We start from the raw sequence: 19,221 nt of genomic DNA, 5'->3' as shown, positions 1-19,221 counted from the left end.
CTTCAATTTTCTTATTCATTATAACAATTTCCTTTACCTAGTGTTATCAGTTGTGAGTATGTTTTTCTTGCTTTCAAAGTATGATTATGCTTTCGGCAGGATTTTTGTGAAATTTTTTAATTGTTCATGAATAACTTTCTTTCAATGACCCTTGTTTAGCAGTCTATCATTCACCATACAAGAACCTCTTACAAATCATCGGCATTCATCATAACCGTCATATCAGTCAATTTTGTTTTAAAAATAATTGATTTTGAGATTTTTGCAGAAAATGAATGTACAAGTCCTAGTCTATGCATAACTGAATTTTTTTTGGCAGCAATTTATTTTGGTTTCTGAGATATGAGTGATTTTCACGGCGATGCTATACAAATTTTTAATAAAATGCGCAAATCCCATCGGAAATGTGTACTGTAGCAGAGCAATACAACGTTTTGACTGACCACGATTTCATTGCGCACGGTCAACCAAACTGTCATATCGGCCATCTACATTGCATTGACATTGCACGTGAAAAGCGATACGACGTTCTGACTGACTGCGCGCATTGAAATCGCGGTCAGACTCGGGTTGTTGTAATCCCTATGGCATTTTTGTACAGGGGAAATCTAAACTGCTCAAACCGAAATTACAAGCAATGAAACATGGAGCTCTTTTGCGATATTTTCTATGATCCTTGGTTCTGTGTAAAGTTAAGGATACAATTGTCAAGCAATTGTCTTGGTCTTTCCAACCATGTATTTTTCTAGCAATTAATATTTTGTAAGGCTGGAGGACTAAGTGTGAAATTTAGAGTAAACTTTGAAGTCGATTTTCTCTGAAAATGGATTTGCACCATCGTATCCACATATGACGGTTCGGATGACCGCTGATGAAATATGGATGTACAGTCACCAAGAACCTGGCAGTTTTGTTAGTTCATGTGATACGGTAGCATCATTATAAATTGCTGTCCTGATCACATTTTAAATCTTTTGCTCATTTTTTATTGACAGATGTAATAAAAGTTGAATAGTCACAGTGAATCTTATTCAAAGTTTACCTACCTAGCAAATTTATATGGAAGAAGAATAAGGTGATCGCATGGTTATAGTGCCAGTGTATAACAGATACTTATCTACCTTTTGTTATGAACTATCTAAGTGAGATATGAAACTATTGGAGATACCCTGGTGTTCCCTGGGGAAATTAAGAAAACTTAGTAAATAAATAACTGAATAAATTACTGAATAAATAAATAAATAAATAATAAATAAATACATGAATGAAGGAATGAATAGATAAATAGATAAGTAATTAAATGAATGAATAAATAAATAAAAAAAAATAAATATTAATGAATAGATAGATAGATAAATAAATAATGAATAGATTGATGGATGGATGGATAGATAGGAAATAAATAGATGGATGGATGGGTAAGTGTGTGAGTAAGAAAGTAAACAAACAAATAAATAAATAAATAAAACTTGATCAGTATACTAGCATGATGTACACCGATAATACTTCTGACATTTTTGGGGCTATAAACACATACATGTACAGTGTACAGTATGTCTAGAGTCATATCAATAAAGCCAAGAGCATTGCACTCATTTCTATTTTAATGATTTGTTTTTCATCTCTCTTTGTCTCTTATTCCAGGTCAATACGGGCTACTAAACCCAGTGAACACACAATCATTGTTGCTGTTACCAAACAGAAGTAAGTGTTACAAAACTGAATTGAGTGATATTCTATCATTGCCACCAGTGTATGATGCATGTTAAAGACTATTTTATTGTGTCAGTGCAAGAACGCCCTTAGAAAAACATTTTTGTGCACCCCATCAGTGCAGAAAAGCCCTAACGCAATGCTTTTATGCATGCTGCTATTAAGGACGTTTTTGTGCACATGTGGTGTCAGGGCGTTGTTGCACCGACATGAGGATTCTTAATGTCTTTATTGTTTTTTCCCCATGTCAACTATGTTACATTTCAATGATAACCCAGGCAAAATTCCAGAAAATGTCCACATTTTGTTGATGATTTGTTGGTGAACGAGGTACTGTCATTGAATTTGTACGACATGCATTCTGAGATGCAGTCTAAATGATGATCATCATGACATTCACATGCCTACCACTAGCATGATTAATTCATATAGTTGGTCTTTAACAACCACTGTGCTACTCGGAGCGCCAAACAGCAGTAATTATCATCAGAGGCTTATGGCACTAATGATTGCAATCAATTCAAATATTGAGAGAACAGGAAGGATTGGTTGTAGGTTTGTATGTTGAACAAAATGTGCCAACAACAGTTATCTTGATTGGCTAAAGATGACCATTTGGAGATTGACTGCAAACCTACATTTATTTATTATTTGGCCCAGAATAGATAGATTTGTGAATTGAAAAACTGATTTGAATACATTTTATATTGCATAACATGTATATGACTTGCAAATCAGACAAAAAAGTTGGGTGTTAGGATCATTTTTTCATAAGGTTACATGTACCAGACGTTAATGTCTGGCATTAAAATTTGATGTAAACAGGTCCCCATGTGTGTGCATTGCGTTTTCACCAGTAATAGTCTACTACAGTATTCTGAATTCGTCATTGATTTTGGAAGTATGTTTTGGGGCATTCAGTGGGTATCTGACAGTCAAAGTATATGATGTAGTATAGTCAAAGTATTTTGCTCAGAATTATGAACTTTAATTTAAGGGCAAGTCCACTCCAACAAAAAATTGATTTGAATAAAAAGAGAAAAATTCAACAAGTATAACACTGAAAATTTAATCAAAATTGGATGTAAAATAAGAAAGTTATGGCATTTTAAAGTTTCGCTTCATTTCACAAAATAGTTATATGCAAATCTCGGTCGGTATGCAAATGAGGAACTGATGACATCACTCACTATTTCTTTTGTATTTTATTATATGAAATATGAAATATTTTTATTTTCTCGTCATTGTCATGTGAAATGATGTTTCATTCCTTTCTGAACATGTGGAATTCCATTATTTTAAACATTTTGTGCTTCAGGCAAGGAGGTCCTAATCATCAAATTCGTAAAAATTGAAATATTGTATAATTCAGACAATAAAAAACAAAAGAAATAGTGAGTGAGTGACATCATCGACTCTCTCATTTGGATGTAACTGGCTCGTTCATATAACTTCTTTGTTGATTATCAGCGAAACTTTGAAATGTCATAACTTTCTTATTTTACATCCGATTTTGATGAAGTTTTCAGCATTGTACTTGTCTGATTTTTCTCTATTGATTCAAATCAATATTTTTCTGAGGTGGACTTGACCTTGAAAGTGCTGGATGCCTGGAATTATCCCCTGGGGTGGAAAATACTATCCAAATATCGTGTGTTGGCAAACCTGTTTCTTACACGACTAGTCAAGATTTAAAGTTCTTATTATAACATGGGTGTGTTAATTGCTGACTATCGAAGTAGTACAGAGTGACATGATATTTACATGTGGGGGGAGTGAATGACTGAGTGTAATGTATTTCTTTGCAATTGTCAATTATCAGTCACATTCAGCGTATGTGCTCATGATTTAAAAAAAATGTAATTACTCCAACTGAGCATGATGGAAAAGTATGTCATCGCTTTCTCGCTAACACAAAAATCATAACGTGTTTTGTATATGTTCTTATGAGGGGTATGAGGAAAAATGACGGACCGTTTTGAAATGATGGGTCTTGATAGTGTAGTCTCTTTCAATTAAAATGTCAGCGAAAAAACATTGAGTGAGAATCTAATTAAACTGTCAATCTTTGCTGAGTGATTTGGAGTGAGGATCAATAAATAATGACAGGGCAGGTGCAGGAGACTATGGATCTTCACACGCAAGGCTCCCTTTCACATGTCAATTTTCACGGCTCGTTTCCAATATCGATGTCCTTTTGCATCATAGACGGGGGATGACACGACTTGCAATATCACGCCCGCTGTCTCAATCCTCCTCTATAACAAAATTATTGGATGAAAATTGAAGTTTTGATATTTACATGACTTATTTATGAGTACAAAAACATACTGTTGAAAGTCGTGATGGTGGCATATTGCTCAGGCTTTATATAATCATTGAGTGATGTGTCTTCAAATATATAATTTAGGACTGATATCAGATTGTGATCTGAGAAATAATTCAGGCAAAATTATCTGAACCATTTCATTGTTTCTTACTGATAGGATGTGTTTGCCATGAACAGTCAGCCATTTCTTCTTTCTTTTTTTTCTCTACATTTTCTTATGTATTAACGTTACATTTTTATGTAATTTAATATCTGAATTTAAATGTAATCTGCTTTTATGCTCTGATCAATAGTTTTGGCAAGCATTTTTATGAATTAAGGAATTCATCATATAGATTTATGCATTCCATTTGAGTGTTTGCAAATTCTTCACAATGTGGGTATTATTTCAGTTCTATATAATTATCACATACTCAACTGTACAAAAGGATTTTTGTTAGAGATAAGCATAAGTTTACTCCATATGCTGACATAAAATTTTGACTTGATATGAGATAATGAGTAAAACTGGTCATACTGAGTTTGAACAATGTCTAAAAAGATAGAATGTTATTTAAAAAATAATTTTATAAATCCAGCAAATAATTACAACTTTGACATATCTTGCCATCTATACATAAAAATGATTTTTGTCAGTTTCCTTTTTGACCTCTGTTGAAATGATTATTTTGCAAGGCATTCAAGATGAGAAAATATATTAATTGACATCCCATATAGTTTTATTAACCCTTGATTCCTCAAGTCCATATAGGCCTTAGCAAAGGAGACATCCTGTAGAGGTAATGGGGTAACCCATTATATCACTCTTGAAATGGGTCTTTAATAATGTATTCAACCTTCTCCAAACAAATATATTACCCAAGATCTGCTACTTGCATGGAGCCATGGTCATTATTACTCAATCTATACAGGCTGTTCTGTACCTGCCTTTAGAAATGAACAGTATTCACGTGTAAGCTCCTTTCATCCGCAGAGAGAGAGGCTGTATTATCAGCGAACGAAATTGATAGTTATCATTTTATTAATAAATATTGGCCTTGGAGCCAATGCAGCTCCTCCCGTTCTCTGACAAAGCACAGACTTGCTGATAGATTTAAATCTTTATGAAGACAGTTCATGTAGCCAGGTTCTGTCATGAAGTTATTTTCTTTATCCCTTATCTTTTCTCCATGTTTATGCTTTTTTTTAGTATTCTCCGACTTTATCTGTCTTTTTCTTTCCCCTTGTTACTGTGTCTGCATTCATTATCTCCCATTCCATCTTTGAATATACTCCACCTTGTCCATGTCAAACAACGAAGTTACCGTACTTTTAACTCTCCCCCTTTCAGATACTCTAAAAACAAAACAATTGATCATTGTTTATCTGCAATTTCAAAGTGCTTCTATGAAGTACTTTCTTCTGTAATATCTTGTCCAATTTCGATTTTGCTTGTGTCATTATAACACAAAGGAAATTGATATTGGACAAAAAATGTCAGAGTTATAGGATAGATCAGGTTTTTACAATTCTTTACAAAATCGTAAACAAAAATATTTTATTCTCAGGCTTGAACCTCCCCAAATGTATGTACATCTTTGTTTATTAACCAATTTTGATTTTTTTTTTTGTTCATATGGATATTGTAGAACTCTATGATGTGCACAAAGCTATTAATGCTTGTTTACAGCTTTTCTTTTTGAAAATTGAACAAATAAAATACAATATTATCTTTTTATATTTTTGTATGATTGAGTTCCATAAGTTCCACTTTTTTAATGCTGATTTACATGTATACAATATAATTTGGATATTACTCCAATATGCTGAACATTTCATTTTTATCAACCCATTTTGCTTTTTTTATTAAATATGCCAAAGCTGCAGGAGGTACACTTCAGTTTTAAATTATATCTACAGGCCAATGCCTCATTGTATTATTGAAACTGATTTGTAATTGGCAGTTGCTTCCTTATAGTACTGTATCAAACAAACAAAGATACACATTATTTATTCATCACAATGTTGTTTGGTTCACAGCAAAAACTGTGGTGTTTATCGGTGTACATAGAGGACCACACCAGTTATTTTACACCGGTGTTAAATTGGTGGTGTTAGTTTTACACCTATAGGTGTTATTACAACACCAATGGTTGCTAACTTTACACTATTTGGTGTTATGTTCAATCTCTAGGGTGTTATTTTAACACCGCAGGGTGTGGTCCTCTATTAACACCAATTGGTGTCAGTTTTAACACCACAGTTTTTAAAGTGTTGTAACTATTCCGAGTATGATTTTTTGTGCCGGATGAGCGCTACATCATTGGTGTGCCAGTTCACGCTTTTATACTTGGGTCTTTTTACCCATCACACCTGTATCTAAACCTATTTCTTTCCCTCCATTAAAATACACCCTGCATCACTCTACCCCCTCCCCTTCTGTCTTAATCATTGGAGTGTTTTACGAAGGACATGTTTTATCCAGCAGTTACCATAGTAACAGTGCTTCTCAGCCAATCAAATTCAGGGAAAGTTGTCAGCTCTGACAACTCGTCAGACACAGAAACGTTGATGAAATGCTCCCACTTCCATTTCCTGCTTGCCAGTCTTATTTTGTCTCTTTTTCCATTTTATCTGATCTGATTTTAATTGATTTTTATCCTTTCTTGTTTATTTTTAACAGTCCATTAGACAAGGATGAGCCTTCCATCATGCCACTCATTAGCGCTGGATTCAACAGAAGATATGACGAGAATGCAAACACCGGAGCGTGTCTCAATGAACTCTTACAGATCGAGTTTGGAGAATTCAGGTCACAATTCAAACTCAAGTAAGTCTTAGAGTCATGATATATTTTTCTTTTGAATCACTTGCAGTCATGTTTTTATATTATCATTTATTTAGTGTTTGTCTCATTGTAAAGCCTGTTTATTCTATGATGCATAGAGTTTCTTTTGATTTTATATCTCTTGCAGTCCTCTTTCTATATAATAATTTTCAATGTTTTCGTCATTGTGAAGCCTATTTATTCCATTTAATGATTATGATGCATAGGGTTTCTTTTGATTTTATATCTCTCGCATTCCTCTTTCTATATTGTCACTTTCAATGTTTGTCTCATTATGAGTCTGTCTATTCCATTTATTACTATGATACATGGGTTTCTTTTAATTTCTTTTATATCTCTTGCAGTTATTTTATATATCATTATTTTTTTATATTTGATTTATTGTGAGTCTGTCTATTCCATTTTATTACTATGATACATGGGGTTTCTTTTAATTTCTTTTATATCTCTTACAGTTATTTCATATATCATTATTTTTTTTATATTTGTTTCATTATGAGACTGTCTATTCCATTTATTACTATGATACATGGGTTTCTTTTAATTTCTTTTATATCTCTTACAGTTATTTCATATATCGTTATTTTTTTTATATTTGTTTCATTGTGAGGCTGTCCATTCCATTTTATTACTATAATACATGGGGTTTATTTTAATTTCTTTTATATCTCTTGCAGTTATTTTATATATCATTATTTATTTATATTTGTTTCATTATGAGGCTGTCTATTCCATTTTATACTATGATACATGGGGTTTCTTTTATATCTCTTACAGTTATTTTATATATCATTATTTTTTTATATTTGTCTCATTATGAGACTGTCTATTCCATTTTATTACTATGATACTGTCTGTTTTTTTTCAATTTCTTTTATATCTCTTGCAGTCCTCTTTTTATATTATCATTTTAATGTTTGTCTCATTGTGAAGCTTGTGTATTATATTGTGGAATAGAACACTTAATGATTATCCAAATCAAAATATTACAAAGTCCATTGTTATCATTATATGTAATCTTGAAACGTTTGTATTATTTGAATTAAAGTGAACAATAGGCATTTTAAAGTGTCAAGAATGTGGTGAAAATCTATTTGCAAAATTAAATGAAAAAATGAATATCTTTTGTTTTGCCTTGGTCTCTACACTATTGATCAATATAAAATATTTCTGTAAAGTAAATGACATGTATCTCTCTGAAAATGTGGAGCTTAAATGTACATGTACTTCTATATCTTGGTGATATTTAACCCTTTGCCTCCAAGATTTTTTGAATCACATATGTTTAACACAGGAACCACCCAGTTCCTGTAAGCAATGGGTTAAAAGTTGAAATAGATCAGCAGAAACTGCTGAACTTCTATTGTTTTGAAAAACAAATTGTTTGCAAAATGTGTCTATTTTTCCCCTTCTTTAGAAGTAATTTCCATACAAATGTTTTTTTTATCTATATGAAATAACCTTTGCTGCAAAATATGCCCTTTTTACATCTTCATGAGAAAATTATCATTTATATAAGTGGTATGGTTTTTGTAATATTGTGTAATCATGAATTTAATAGTACCTTTTTTTATATCAATTGGGATAATCCTTGTCATTGAAGATTCATTTAATAATAATAATAATAATATTTGAAATGTATATAGCGCATAAAAATCAAAAACTCTCTATGTGCTTTACAAAATATATTAAACTTCTAAATTATACATTATATCTGAATTATCCAATAAACCTAAACCTTGAACCTAAAATATTTCATACAAATTAGAACAAATTAAATCAGTACACAAAAGTTACATGATTACTGAAATGAAACTTACAATATTTATCAACGTATAATATTGAACATTATCATGTATCCAATGAATTCTACTGTATTAACAAGATCAGCTTTACATCATATTAACAGGTTTTATTTTGGTGGATGAAAAGATTTAAGATTGTCACACCATTTGCGGCAAATTCAATTTCGATTCATTAAGCCGGCATATACCATTGACTTAAGTCATTATTGGAAAGTACATGGTTGACATGCATATCATAGTCCCATACTAATTAATCATCATACAAAAACACGTGCTAGATTTTCAGAAGTATATGAAGCATTTATCTATGCCAGTGTTGATGTCATTGTTGCCATGGTTTCCTGTTGCTGGTACATAATGTAAAGGAAATGGTTGGATTCTGCATCTGAAATGGACACACTTTTAACGATATTAAAATTCTTTTTTCTGTTAGAGAATTGGTCACCTTGAGTAGTGTAATACAAGGGTAATTTTCCACATAGTCTGCTCCCCTTTTGTCTACATGTATTTTTCATTTGGTCTCATGAATATTCTAAACCTGTATAGGTAATCTACAATTAGTTTGTTTACTTTTTTTTTTCCTCGTTCAGAGGTACTTTATGCTTCATAATCCTTTCTCATTTTAACAATTTCTTTCGTAACACAGTTAATTTGTTTACTTTAACATTTGGTCTAATTGCCATTTTACCCATGTACCATTTGTCTAATTTCCTCGATGCTCTGCCCATAATAATAATAATAATGATAATAATAAAAATGATGATTATAATAATAATAATTATAATAATGATAATAGTAATTATAATAATAATAATAATAATAATGGACATTTAGAGGCGCTAAAAGCAAAAAGTACCATAGCGCGTACAATGTATGAATAATTATTTATCATTTGCAATAATTACCACAGTATTCAAGATAAAAAGGGAAACTTATTATTGAGGAAAAAGGTATGTCTTAAGGGAAGGCTTGAAGCCACGAAGACTGGAAGCATTTCTTATTGAAAGAGGGATAGCATTCCAAGTCTTGGCAGCTGCTACAGCAAAACGTTTTTCGGAAGAGGAGAGTTTTGACAAGGGATGCAAAGTCTGCATGTGTCAGTGATTGAATGAAGATTACGAGAGGGTGTGTATAATTTGATGGTATTATTAAGATATAGAATTTCCTCTCGGTCTGACATCAAGCAGCTATGTAAATTACTTATGAACCAAATTTTCATTTGAAAAAGAGCAAAATGATATACTGCATGCAGTGGAAATTGAATTATACCAGGGACAGAGACAGTAATTGGGAATTGAGTTGTACATGCATTCATGCTTCCGGCAAGAAACCCATTTGTAAACAAGCTGATATCTTTATGCTTGTCCCAAAAGATGAAGAATTAAGCACTAAAAATATCTTGGATGGTTTTTCCAGAAGTTTTAGTGCATTTAACCCACACTCCACCCAGAATTACAAAATCAAAATAAGTTTAAAAAGACAAACAGAACATTAAAATAAACAAGAAAAACAGATAACAAGCATCAATGAACCAATAAAAACATATACGATAAATACAACAAACTAATGATTAAAATGGTTTTGAATAGATGGGTCGTGAAATGAACCATTGTACCACAAAAATTCTTCAATCAGATAGAATTCCTGAAAGTACTTTCACACTCCCTTCTACCAGAAAAGGAAAAGAAGAGTAAGAAAAAATGAAATTTCCATTGAATTTGATTATTTGCCTGATATTGTGAACTGACTTATTGGGGTAGAAGAAAGCGGGTCACATATTATGTTTACATCTTTATTTTTCACCCTAGACTATATGACCCATGTATAATCAACTTACATTATTCCACTGATTGAATTCCTAGAATTGGCACACTCATCAAGTGTGCTCCAGTCATTCTTCAAACTTGTGTATACATGTATGTGAATACAGGTCACATAGACTATATGAGATGTTCATGTATGATAAGTGTAGATTTGTTTTGAGCTTGCTTATTATTTTTTTTCTCTTGAAACATATTAGTCAATAGTGACTAGATTGGGAGGGTCAACTTGTTGCAGTTGTTCATTGATTTGATTCACTTTTGATAAGTCATTTCTGACTAGGTTGTAAGATATATGACTGCATCAGCTGACTGTTAAATCTATAGGGCCTAGTACAATTTAGTCTAGTTTAATCTGTTCAATTTTATTGTACATATTGCTGTTCATTCTTCATTTGTCATCTCGTTCTGATTCAATATCAATGATTTTCTATCAGTATTGGAACTGAAAGATGCCTGTTGTCTCTATATAAAGTGTAAAGGCCACCGCACACCTTACGACCCGACTGGTCGCCGACTGGTCGCCGACTGACTTGCGACTGAGTGAGGGGAGATGAATCGCAAGGTAGTCATAAGCCTCGACACAGCACACCTTGCGATCCGATCTGCGACTCACGCATGCACTTTTTGGCATAACAACTGAGAGAGTGCGCTTACTACTGCGTATGCGCGTTGTTTATCATATACGAGACATGCAACTCTGCTGTCTGATTGGCTGGAAGTTGGATTGAGCTTGCGATCAAGTCATAAGGATTCGACATGTCAAATCCTTACGATTTTCCTTGCGACTTGTCTCTGACCGGTCTGTGATGCTCAATCTGACAAGAGCTGTGACATCACACCTCCCCTCACTCAGTCGCAAGCCAGTCGGTGACCAGTCGGGTTGTAAGGTGTGCGGTGGCCTTTAGAATATACAACAATACATGTATACAGGTACTACATAATCTCATCATGGGAGGAGAGAGGGAAGTATGGTCAGATTAATGCGGTATTTAATAGTAATGACAATAATAACTCTTATTTTCTCAGCGTAGCCACTTCACCTGTAAGTTGTTCTTCGGGCCCTGCATAACATAGCATTTTATTATTACCCTTCTCCATTCCCAAGCTATGAGTGCCTGAAAAGCAGGCAGTAGGTCCCATTTTGTAGTTCTTTGGTATGACTCGGCAGGGGATTGAACCGACAACCTCCCGTTCATGAAGCGGGTGCTCTACCACTGTGCCAGCATGCCCGGGGTCAAATACTATTCAAAGGAAACAGGACATACATGTATGTACATGTAGAATTTATAGTGGATAGGTAACTGCTGAAGCAGGTTTGCTTATACCAAATACATGGGAATCCAATCTACAACTCAGGTTGTACTGAACGCAAAAATCATGATCAAAGCTACCAAGTCTTACGCATTGTGCGTGAGACTCACGCATCCAGGGTCCGTCTCGCGATCTCACGCATGGCACCCATTTTTCTCACGCATCGGGACCCGACAGAAAAAAACAAGAGAAAAAGTAGCATTATTCGCTAGATTATACGCACTGGCCTACCGCCTTCGCACGTCGTCGCGTCCACCCCGGCACGTGAGACAAATCGAGAGTGCAGTCAGTGCACAGCTGGTACGTGATACGATGAATCGCGTGCGTGCATCGCATGGTTTTGTAGTATGGATCGATATGATGAAGCCCATATCTCGCGCGAGTGTTAGGTGCGGGCGCCTTTTTGAAACGTACAAGTGTAAGTACTGGCCATGAGTCATGAAAATCTCACGCATAATATTTTTTTGAACTAGGCATCTCTGCATGATGGAGATCCATTGATCAATAACTGTAAATCCTATTAAATCATATCAATCAGTACTGAGATGGGTCAATGTTCCACATTTAATTGATCCGTCAATTATCATCTTTCATGTTGTCTCTTTATGCTAGGGCCACAAACTCGTTGTTTGCTGCACTGGAGAACAGCTCAGATGCCATCCAGATCACGAGTGAGAACAGAACAGTGCAGTATGTCAACCCAGCCTATGAGAGGATCTCGGGCTATACCAACGATGAGGTCATAGGTCACGAAATGGAAGACATGCCGAGATGCGACAAGAACAAAGTAGAACTCATTGATGGCATCTATTCACAACTCAAGAAGGGGAAGGTGAGACAAATATCTATTGTTTGTTTATTGAAAGTTGCTACTACTACTATAATAATAATTATGTTAGTTGAAATAATATTGGGCTCTTCCAGAGGATACAAAGTGCAGCTATTATTCTCCTGGCTTTAGCTCGAGCTACTCCTTCATTGGCAATGCTCAGACTATTTAAGGAACTATTCCTTTCCGGTACCCATTCGCCTCACCTGGGCTGAGTGCAGCATAACGTTGATAATTTCAATGCTGGAAGAAAATATGCCATGACTGGAATTCAAACCCGCGACTTTCTGTTTGAAGGATGAGAGTCAGAACCACTAGGCCATGATGTGCCCATGTTTGTATAACTTGATAATGAAAGCCTATGTTTATTGCTAAAGGCCTGGTCACACCACCCGAGTGTTGTTGGAGCAGTCGTGGAGCGGAAGGGAAAAAGAGGTGAATTTCGCTCACAAAATTGGGGGAAAAAATCGAAAACAAAAAACAATCGAAATCGAAAATGGTGAACGGTAGCGAGCGGTGATGATTTTTTTCTCTCCGCTCCACGACCGCTCCAAAAACGCTCTGGCGGTGTGACCAGACCTTAAGATGTTTCATCAGAGACATCTGACAGCGCTTCTTCCCTATACTAGTCTCCATTGTATCAAACTTAGCATAATACACAAGACTATTTTATCAGACTCTTTTGCAACAGATCAGGGTTACTTTGAACATTTTTTTTATCTCCCTTAAGCCTGTTCACAAGGGCACAGCTATTTTTTTTTAATGTTGACTGGGATATTGTACCAGGTAGTCTATTTAGTTCACCTTGCTAGCTGAGGCTGTACCTCTTGAAAAGTCATTATGATAATCAGATTGTGGTGAAGATGGGTTGTCAAGTGGGCATGGTGCTTCACCATCAATGGAATTGTTCACTGAAAATCTTTCTAAGCAAGATTTAGAATGATCCTTTCTCTGATTTCAAGTCTGATACAGATTTTCAGAGAGAGGTTGCTTCAATGTGCGATAAAGGCTAAAAGCATAGTTTGATTACTTTAAGTTTCGAAATAATTTTTTAAATTCATTCATTCAATATTTAAACTTCTGATAAGGGTGTTTTATTTGATCAATTTCATAATCACGGCATAACAATTATTCAAATGTACACAACTTTGGGCTACCATAAGTAATGTGGAGTCTTATCCATCGTTTCAAAGTGCTCCGCAGATAATCACGCGATGAAAAGCACCCGACAGTTATAGTTCATTATTCATTATAAACCCATTAGGGATATTGATTGTAGTTCCAAAAAGTGGGTTCGTGACATGCATGATCAGTAATCATCTCATGGCCTGATCACTTGTCAAACAATCGGCTTTTGAGATGTGCATTTTCACCTGTAACTGTTAATAGTAGTAAACTTGTTGTATCTGGTTGCTGTGGATACAGAATGACCTCACTACTAGAATAGTCTGCAGGCACAGACCCTGATTGAAACTTTGATCAACAAGTGTGTATCCACACAAAGACTAGCATATACAAAATTTGCTGTTTCGAGAGGGCCTACAGTACACAAGGCATGAGTAGGCTGCAATTCAGACCCTTTACTTGAGTGAAGTGAAGGGTTTGCACATCAAGACTAGTAGACAGTATACATGTAGATCAAAGCATGCCATGAAACCAATTCATTCCCATCTATGAAAGCTGAATGCTTTTGATAATGGAAATGTCATTTTCTATGTTGTTGGCATGATTTTGTGTCCAATATTTACAATATTTGTTCTTGAAAATTAAATTCAGTTTAACAAACATAATAAGGGATGTGTTATAGTGACAGTGTGGCATGTGCAGTAGAAGGGTTCTTTTTATATTTTCATTTGATTATTTTGATACAAGGTGTGATAGTTTCTGTCAGTTTGACATCAGCAGTAGATATTAAAACTATTACCCACATCACAAAGAAGAGCTTATCAGTTTTAGTGATCATATCTTAATTTTTATTGATTTTTTTTTACTTCATGTCTTTTTTGCGACATGGATTAGATAGATCTGGGCCCCGTCTTACAAAGAGTTATGATTGATCCAATCAATTGTAACTCTATGGAAATCCACCAGGGTCATAATTTTTTCTACAGGATATTTGCAAAACGTCCTTTGTAAACAAAGGAGAACACCAAATTGTCAAGAAATCAATGAATTTATGAATATACATTTCATAACTAGAATTAGTTTTGAATAAAAATGCATTTTATATGTTGACTTTGCTGGCTTTCCATAGTTGCGATTGATTGGATCAATTGTAACTCTTTGTAAGATGAGGCCCTGATTACAGTATGATATTTGTAGTATTAAGGGAGTACATGTATGATTATCACCCGTATCAGACATCTGAGCTGGTCATTTACAAAACCGTATTGCCCTACATTTTCTGAATATCGGGAAGTAGTGTAGGTATATTGTTTGTATTTTCCTCGGTCTCAATGCGCGTATTTACTTTGCATGCAGAGACGAAGCAAAATATACCTTTGTATTTTCCCTGGTCTCACATCCGGGAATTTGTGGATGCGTATAAAGAGATACGCTTCATGACGATACGCCCACCAACAATATACGTCATAATAAAGACAACGCTGAATCCGAGCGCTTGCAAGTACGTCATAATGGTAAAGTGCAGAGCCTAGACCGATATTAACATGACACAATAGAACTCTATTTTTAAAAGAAATATCCCCATTATCATGATTTTTGCTCTAGATATCTGATTTGGATGATAATAAAAATACTGACTGGCTCTTCTTTCGGGGAACATCAAATATATTGCCCTTAAATGACCCATATTGCCCTCGTCTAAAGACTCGGGCCAATATGATTCATTTGCTGGCAATATATTTGATGTTCCCCTCAAGGCCAGTCAATATTATATAAATATCTCTATGAAATATGGATTTTCCTTTTCCTTTATGATATGGTTACTACATTGTAAGTAGTACCTTCTTCACAAGCAGTGATTTTTTTTAAGGGTCAAATTTAACTATTTACTTTGGTATTTTGATATTTCGTAGAAATTTGATTATATTTCAAGATGAAACTTTATGCAAAATTATAGACCGTTCTACGTAGACAAAATAGAAAAGCAGAAGAAGTGGAAAATAAAACTGCATTTGTTATAGAGATTTCATTTACAAACTATTTTATGGAAAACGAAGATTTTGAGAAATTTGAGAAATGTCATGTAAACATTCAGTGATTTTGGTGATTTTTCTCTTTTTTTAATACAGTCATGGGAAGGAATGTTGTATTCTAAGAAGAGGAATGGAGAAAGTATTCCTCAAATTGTTTACATTGCACCAGTAATTGGCTACGGAGGGTGAGTATTTTTTAATTATTATTTTAAGTTGAGCTTGATATGTACATGTAGCTCAATTTACAAGCACTTAATTTTATGTAATAATTCAGAAGAATCCGCAGCGTGATACCAATCCTCCCTTATGAAGAAAATGTAGCTACTTATCATAGAGGACATAGAAGAAATAATTTGGAAAATGCCATTTCGAAAAGAAGATATTAAATGCCAAAAATTTTATAATGAACAAAGTTCCTTCATCCAATTTGTATTTCTTTCTTTTAAATCATTACTAACAATGGAATAGTGAACAAAAACATCTTGGGACATGGTAACCCTTGATTATTTTCTGATTTAGACCAAAACATTTATAATCTTCCCATGATTAATATGTATATATGTATCCAATAACAAGCAAAAGTAGTTTTACAATTTCAAGATGTATTCAAATTACTGTATTCACATTATACCATGAACCATTTAAAAACCTGGATGGAGAATGACAAAATTGAATTATGTCTTGCGAGTATATGCTTTTGTTCATTGAATTTGTTATTGGGTGCTTAAAACTAATTACTTCATAATGCTTCCAAAGTACGACACAGACATGCAAGAGTACATGTGGTGATGTTATTCCTTGTAGTGGTTTCCAATGTGTGCATGTATTTGTGGAGAAAAAGTGAAGCCACATAATTACAATAAAATGAGAGAACAACTGGTTTCTTGTGGTTGCATGACAGAACGAATAAGAGAATAAAGAAATGCATGACGTGCAAGATATGAAATGGATGGTTTAATTAAAGGGCAAGTCCACCTCAGAAAAATGTTGTTTTGAATCAATAGAGAAAAATCAGACAAGCACAATGCTGAAAATTTCATCAAAATCGGATGTAAAATAAGAAAGTTATGACATTTCAAAGTTTCGCTTATTTTCAACAAAATAGTTATATGAATGAGCCAGTTACATCCAAATGAGAGACTCGATGATGTCACTCACTCACTATTTCTTTTGTTTTTTATTGTTTGAATTATACAATATTTCAATTTTTACGAATTGGACAATTAGGACCTCCTTGCCTGAAGCACAAAATGTTAAAATAATGGAATTCCACGTGTTCAGGGAGGAATGAAACTTCATTTTACATGACAATGACGAGAAAATCAAAATATTTCATATAATAAAATACAAAAGAAATAGTGAGTGAGTGATGTCATCAACTCTCTCATTTGGATTAAACTGGCTCGTTCATATAACTATTTTGTTGAAAATAAGCGAAACTTTAAAATGCCATAACTTTCTTATTTTACATCCGATTTTGATGAAATTTTCAGTGTTGTGCTTGTTGAATTTTTCTCTTTTTATTCAAATAAAGTTTTTGTTGGGGTGGACTTGTCAAGGGGAAATTCTACATCTTTGACATCTATGTGAGAGCATGGCATTCTGTTTAAGTGTTTAACATAAACTTCAGAGGATATTTTTTTCGATATTGAGGTTGTAGCTGTGCTATTATTATTGGAATATTTCACTTAATGTGTTATATACATGTTTGTGTATTCACATTTATTGTGCTAAGATTTGTTGTTAATTCAGGTGAAATTTGTTTTCATTTTGTTGAACTTCATGATACAGTATTACTCTTTATAAAAGGTCATCCATATTTTCCTTAAGGATGTATTCCAACTGTAGTATAATATGACCAAAAATGAATGTTTTTAACAATAAAGATCAACCCTTTTATTTTTATCAATCTGTTCTCAAGAAAGTGAGAGTGTTATACCCCTCTCCTTATGTAGAAAAGAATATTTTTCCTGCTTTCTCTATGATTTCAGTTAGACGCAGTTTAACCATGCAATCTCAATATCTCCAATATTACTAAAGCAACATCATCACCAAATCTCAACTTTATCTTTAAGCAGAAATGTTAGTTGAGTGTGTTTAATTCATACTCACATGAATAGGCAGTGAGTTACTTAAAGAACTAATGGGTGTTAATAATTGGCATGATAGGAAAAGACTTGAAAGAGCAATTTCCGTGCACAATATTACACGGTGGTTTAATGAAATAATATGATTCCTCATAACCACTGGTAAATTGAGAATATACATGTAGAAGTATCATGGAATATGAGATGTTCATTATTTTGAGAAGGTATTATGTGGTGTGAGTGTGTGAATTGATTGTGGTCTTGTAATTTTGTAATTACTGGACTACACTCTGGATGTAATTTTGTTGAAGTTTCGTTCGCTGACAAAAATTTGAACAAAGTACGCCAGTGATTTACACGCTTTTCCACTGATTTGGTTGCAGATCATTGAAATTGAATTAGTTCCATTTCTTTTTTCTCTCTCTTTATCTTTTCAAACTCGCAGGAAAGTACGGCACCATGTTTTTAATAAGCGCTTTCCAGCACAACCCACGAATGGTCCTACAGTATTCAGTCAAGAGTTACAACACAATGTTGATAAAATGGGTCAAGATTTCGCTAATGGTATGGCAGAAATAATCACAGATTTTACAGCTCTGAAACCTTGTTATTATATTGAAATGAAAGGTTAAATGAATTATCTGAATCAAATAATGAAATACTGTTAACAAAGAATACTGTAAGTGGTTGATATTTTGGCCATTTTCAAGTGGCATAGTTAAAAACCTTGTTCAAATGATTTAGTTGATTTTGCGTATGAATAAAGCTACTGTAACTTTCAACAAGAGGAGATTTTTTTTTTCATTATTTTATTTTTATATTTTCACTTAATCGCATAAAATTTTCCCCTGAACAGTATGGCAATAAATTCTAACGTGAATCCTGACTTTGAAAATATCTAGTTCCTTTATCTAATTTTCAGATATGAACATTTTTCTCTAAATCTTGGTAATATGTGTGATAACTTTTATCATGATATATCATTGACTTTTAGAAAGATGTTGTAGTGTGAATCTTCAAAATTCCAGTTTTTATTAATAAAAGTTATTCTGTAGAATGATTATTAATTCCTTTAAATATCGATTATTGGTTTCTTAGGCTTAGAATTGTATAGTTTTGCCCCACCCCCCCCCCCCCTCTCACTCTTCTTCATAACTCATTAAAACCATCTCTTCATCTTTCTTGCATATTTTGACTTGTAGGTCACCAAGGACTTAATAGAAGACAATCTGTTGCTAGGATACATTCCATGACAATAGAAGCTCCCATCACAAAGGTAGGGTGGATGTCCAGCCGATTGGGCATATAATTACTTGCTTCGGTGATGATAATGAGGAAA

The 19,221-nt window shown here is 33.8% G+C and overlaps 1 protein-coding gene across 2 annotated transcripts in view; it reads left to right on the top strand.

Annotated features, from left to right (window-relative positions):
- LOC121415358 (high affinity cAMP-specific and IBMX-insensitive 3',5'-cyclic phosphodiesterase 8B-like) overlaps positions 1 to 19,221 on the top strand; it is an 84,488-nt gene that overhangs the window by 27,272 nt on the left and 37,995 nt on the right. For both annotated transcript variants that reach the window (XM_041608542.1, XM_041608541.1), the window contains exons 4-9: positions 1,645 to 1,704; positions 6,705 to 6,851; positions 12,421 to 12,640; positions 15,892 to 15,980; positions 18,328 to 18,446; positions 19,085 to 19,158. In XM_041608542.1, coding sequence (XP_041464476.1) covers positions 1,645 to 1,704; positions 6,705 to 6,851; positions 12,421 to 12,640; positions 15,892 to 15,980; positions 18,328 to 18,446; positions 19,085 to 19,158 — 709 coding nt within the window. The remainder of the gene's footprint in view (positions 1 to 1,644; positions 1,705 to 6,704; positions 6,852 to 12,420; positions 12,641 to 15,891; positions 15,981 to 18,327; positions 18,447 to 19,084; positions 19,159 to 19,221) is intronic.

The sequence above is a fragment of the Lytechinus variegatus genome, chromosome 5 (genome assembly GCF_018143015.1).
Source record: "Lytechinus variegatus isolate NC3 chromosome 5, Lvar_3.0, whole genome shotgun sequence".
NCBI lineage: Eukaryota > Metazoa > Echinodermata > Echinoidea > Temnopleuroida > Toxopneustidae > Lytechinus > Lytechinus variegatus.
This window is presented reverse-complemented; position numbering and strand designations above follow the sequence as displayed.